At 62.9% G+C, this 3,838-nt stretch overlaps 1 protein-coding gene across 1 annotated transcript in view; it reads left to right on the top strand.

The window, feature by feature from the left end:
* The first annotated feature begins 836 nt into the window (after positions 1–836).
* The window catches only part of PLTP (phospholipid transfer protein), a 3,170-nt gene continuing 168 nt past the window's right edge, over positions 837–3,838 (top strand). Inside the window, exons 1-14 of the mRNA XM_009994027.1 lie at positions 837–945; positions 1,134–1,233; positions 1,314–1,442; positions 1,570–1,725; positions 1,877–1,940; positions 2,063–2,126; positions 2,219–2,310; positions 2,437–2,613; positions 2,760–2,819; positions 2,894–3,055; positions 3,199–3,266; positions 3,368–3,410; positions 3,589–3,652; positions 3,723–3,799. Coding sequence (XP_009992329.1) covers positions 837–945; positions 1,134–1,233; positions 1,314–1,442; positions 1,570–1,725; positions 1,877–1,940; positions 2,063–2,126; positions 2,219–2,310; positions 2,437–2,613; positions 2,760–2,819; positions 2,894–3,055; positions 3,199–3,266; positions 3,368–3,410; positions 3,589–3,652; positions 3,723–3,799 — 1,365 coding nt within the window. The remainder of the gene's footprint in view (positions 946–1,133; positions 1,234–1,313; positions 1,443–1,569; positions 1,726–1,876; positions 1,941–2,062; positions 2,127–2,218; positions 2,311–2,436; positions 2,614–2,759; positions 2,820–2,893; positions 3,056–3,198; positions 3,267–3,367; positions 3,411–3,588; positions 3,653–3,722; positions 3,800–3,838) is intronic.

The following is a 3,838-nucleotide window of genomic DNA, read 5'->3' as shown; positions in this document are numbered from 1 at the left end:
TCTCAAAAGAAACTCCTGGAGCTTCTGGTGCTCTCCCTCCTCCGACTTTCACGTGATTCAGCTTCCCCAAGCCAGGGAAGCCGAGGACAAGGCTCACTGTAAGTATCCAAAGGGAGCAGATGTGGTGCAGGGGACCCCCCGGCTCCGTGCTCAGCCTCGGGGCAGGATTGTGACTCTGGACCTGGGGCAGGAGGGTCCCGTCCTCTCCCTGGCAGAAAGCTGGGGGGAAATACTGGGGAAGGGCCCTGGATGTCCCCACAGTCTTGCAGGGAGCCCTGCCTGGGATGGGCAGGCACCAGCTCCTCCCTCAGCCCAACGCCCAGAGCACGCGGGGTGCAGGGGCAGGCAGCACAGCTCCATGGGGTGCTGCCCCGTAGGGCTGGGAGGGCTGCAGGGCAGCCCCACGGGAGAGGGCTCCCTTCTCTGTGGGGTGCTGGGGGTCCCCACAGCCGCAGCTCAGGCTGGGCTCGTGCAGTTTTGGGGGCTGGGTGCATTTGGGGCAGGATGGAACACTACTGAGGGTGATAGGAGTGGATGTTCCCAGGGAATGTGAGACTCTGTGGGGGTCTCGGCTGGGGGCTGTGCACAGCACCCTGGGGTGGGGGCTGCACTGCTCGTGGGCTGCTGGTCCATGGGGCTTCAGGTGCTGGGGACCCAGGCAGCACTGGGGTTCTTGGGGTCTGGGGAGCTGTGGGTTGTTCCTTGGGGCCATCCCCTGCCCTGGAGCTGTGAGCAGGCTGGGCAGCAGCCACCTCCTTCCCAGCGTGGCTACGTGTCCCCTGTGTGTGTCCCCATGCTGGCCTGCGCTAACCCTGCTCTCTGCCTCCAGGAGCGAAATGGCTGCCAGCAGCTGCCTCCCCCTGCTCCTCCTGCCCTGGCTGGTGATGGCCTCGCACAGCCCCCCCGGCTGCAAGATCCGGATCACCTCCAAGGGGCTGGACTTGGGTAAGGGGCCAGGCGGGACCCTGCTCCTTGGTCATGGGTGAGAGGCAGACTGTGACACTGCTTCTGGGGTCTGTGCCTGGGTATGGCTTTGCCAGAGCTGCCTGCACATGGGGCAGCTGGAGAGAAGCTGGGGGCTGGCAGGGCGCACAGCCTGGCAGCAGCCAGCCCAGGCTTGCTTTGCTCTGCAGTGGAGCAGGAGGGGCTGCGCTTCGTGGAGCAGGAGCTACAGAACATCACAGTGTCAGACCTGCACGGGAAGGAGGGGCAATTCCACTACAACATCAGCCAGTGAGTGCTGCCTACAGCTCACACACATGGCTCCCCGCGTCCATCTGTCCACCCAACCATCTCTGTTCCTTCCTCCACAGGGTAAAGGTGACAGACCTGCAGCTGGCGTTTTCCAACCTGCGCTTCCAGCCTCAGCAGCACCTCGTCTTCAACATCAGCAATGCTTCCATCAGCCTGCGGTTCCGGAGGCAGCTGCTCTACTGGTTCTTGTGAGCTGCCTCCCACTCCCCCAGGCTCCAGTCAACCCCACGTCTGGGCCACAGGATGCCCACAGGATGCCATGGGTGTGCTGCCCTGGAGCTGTGTGCTCCTCTCATCTGCTCTCCTCACTTCCAGCTACGACATTGGGTCCATCAATGCTTCTGCAGATGGTGTCCACATCCACACAGTGCTGCAGCTGGCCAAGGATGAGGCCGGGCGCCTGAAGATCTCTAATGTCACCTGTGATGCCTCCATTGCCAGAATGCATGCAGGCTTCTCCGGCACACTGGGGTACACCCAACCCCACCGCAGCAGCCCCAACCCTTTGCCTGGCTCCCTAGCCCTGCTCTACTCCCATGGGATCTCCCCAGCCCATGCTGGGAACTCCCACAGGGACAAAGGGGCAGGGCTGGAGCCACAGAGCCACTGTTCTGTTCTGCAGAAAGGTCTATGAGTTCCTGGGCACCTTCATTGTCACAGCAATGCGCTTCCTCCTCAGCCAGCAGGTACGGCTGACTGGAGGCAGGGATGGAGCCTGGTCTTTCCCTGTCCCACTGCGGGAGGACGGTCTGGGTCTTCATCCAGAACTGGGAGTAATGCCCCTCTTAGCCCAGCCCTTGCCTTTCAGATCTGCCCGTCGCTGGAGCATGCCAGCCTGGTGCTGCTGAACTCTCTGCTGGACACAGTGCCAGGTGAGCCCTGGCCTGGGAAAAGGGACCAGCCTCCACACTGGGCTGCCAGGTGGTCTGCAGGCTGGGTCACAACATCACATCTTCCCTGGCAGTGCGGAACAATGTGGATGAGCACATCGGGATTGACTATTCCCTCCTGCGGGATCCGGTTGTTTCCACGGACACCCTTGACCTAGACTTTAAGGTGAACGCTGGATCTTGCTGTGCCAACCCCTGGTCCCTGTGGGAGCAGCTCTGTGCCAGCCAGTGCACTGGGCACCACGGGTAGACTGCAGAATAGCTGCAGAAATGGCTTCTGTTCTTGATCCAGGGCATGTTCTTCCCTCGGGAAAGAGAGAACCAGGAGCTGGAGAACCATGCAGTGGAGCCGGTGATCAAGGAGACAGAACGGATGGTCTATGTTGCCTTCTCTGAGTACTTCTTTGACTCGGCCATGCACGCATACTTCCAGGCAGGCGTGCTGGCCATAGAGCTCCAGGGGGAGAAGGTGAGTTGAGCCGGGACCTCTGGATCCACGCAGGCAAGGGCTGCTGCCGGGCAGGAGGGAGGGCTAGGTTCTGCCTGCAGGGAGCAGCTCTGATGGGAGCAACGGCACCTCCTCGCTTACCCTGTGATGCTTTGTCCTTCTTGCAGGTGCCCAAGGATCTGGAGGTTTTGCTGAGAGCCACCTTCTTCGGGACCATCTTCATGCTGGTGAGAGGCGCATCAGCTGGGGCGGGGAGAGCCTCAGGGCAGAGCTCTGCTGCTCACCCGCCCCTCCCCACCAGAGCCCAGCCGTGGACGCTCCCCTGCGCCTGGTGCTGCAGGTGTCGGCTCCTCCCCGCTGCACCATCAAACCCTCGGGAACCTCGGTCTCAGTCTCTGCCTTCCTCAACATCTCGCTGGTGCCCCCAGGCCGCCCCGCCGTCCAGCTCTCCAGCATGGCCATGGTGAGTGGGGAGCTGGCTGGGGGGGGACACCCTCCCCAGCCCGTGTGGGAAGGCTCCAGTGTCCCAGAGGATGGGCACAGCGAGGCCTGTGGAGCAGCCAATGCGGGCACAGCAGGGCTGCCCTCTGGTCCCTCTCGCCCTAGGAGACTAAGCTGAGTGCCAAGGTGTTTCTGCGCGGGAAGGCGCTGCGCATGCAGCTGGACCTGCGACGGTACGGATGGTGCTGAGGTCCCCAGGCTGCGGGGGGTCCCTGGACTGCAGGGGCAGGGGGGTCTCCTGTAGCGCCCATCATGGCCGCTTTCTCCCCTGCAGGTTTCGTATTTACTCCAAGCAGTCTGCACTGGAGTCGCTGGCGGTGAGCAGAGCCCTGCTAGCCCCTGGCCTCCCTCGATAGCCCTATGGCACAGGGGAGGCTCTGGGAGTGGCTGCCTCTTGCAGGACCCCCATTGTGCCCCCCCCCAGTGCCTGGTGCAGGCGTGCCCTGCCCCAGCAGGGCTGCCCCACTGCCGGCTCACCCTGCTCCCTCTCTCCAGCTGTTCTCCCTACAGTCCCCGCTGAAGACCCTCCTGCAGCTCACCATCATGCCCATCATTAATGGTAGGGATCACCACACCCTGTTGGGTCTGGGGCACAACAGCACCCGGCCTCACCACATCTCTCCCTGCAGAGAGGACTAAGAAGGGGGTGCAGATTCCGCTGCCAGAAGGCATGGACTTCACCAAGGAGGTGGTCACCAACCACGCGGTACGTGGGGGGTCAGGGACAGCCCAGGCTGCAGCAGGA

Source organism: Chaetura pelagica, unplaced genomic scaffold (genome assembly GCF_000747805.2).
Source record: "Chaetura pelagica isolate M959 unplaced genomic scaffold, ChaPel_1.0 scaffold493, whole genome shotgun sequence".
In the NCBI taxonomy this organism is placed as follows: Eukaryota; Metazoa; Chordata; class Aves; order Apodiformes; family Apodidae; genus Chaetura; species Chaetura pelagica.
Note: the sequence above shows the minus strand (reverse complement) of the source record. Positions and strands in the feature narration are given on the sequence as shown.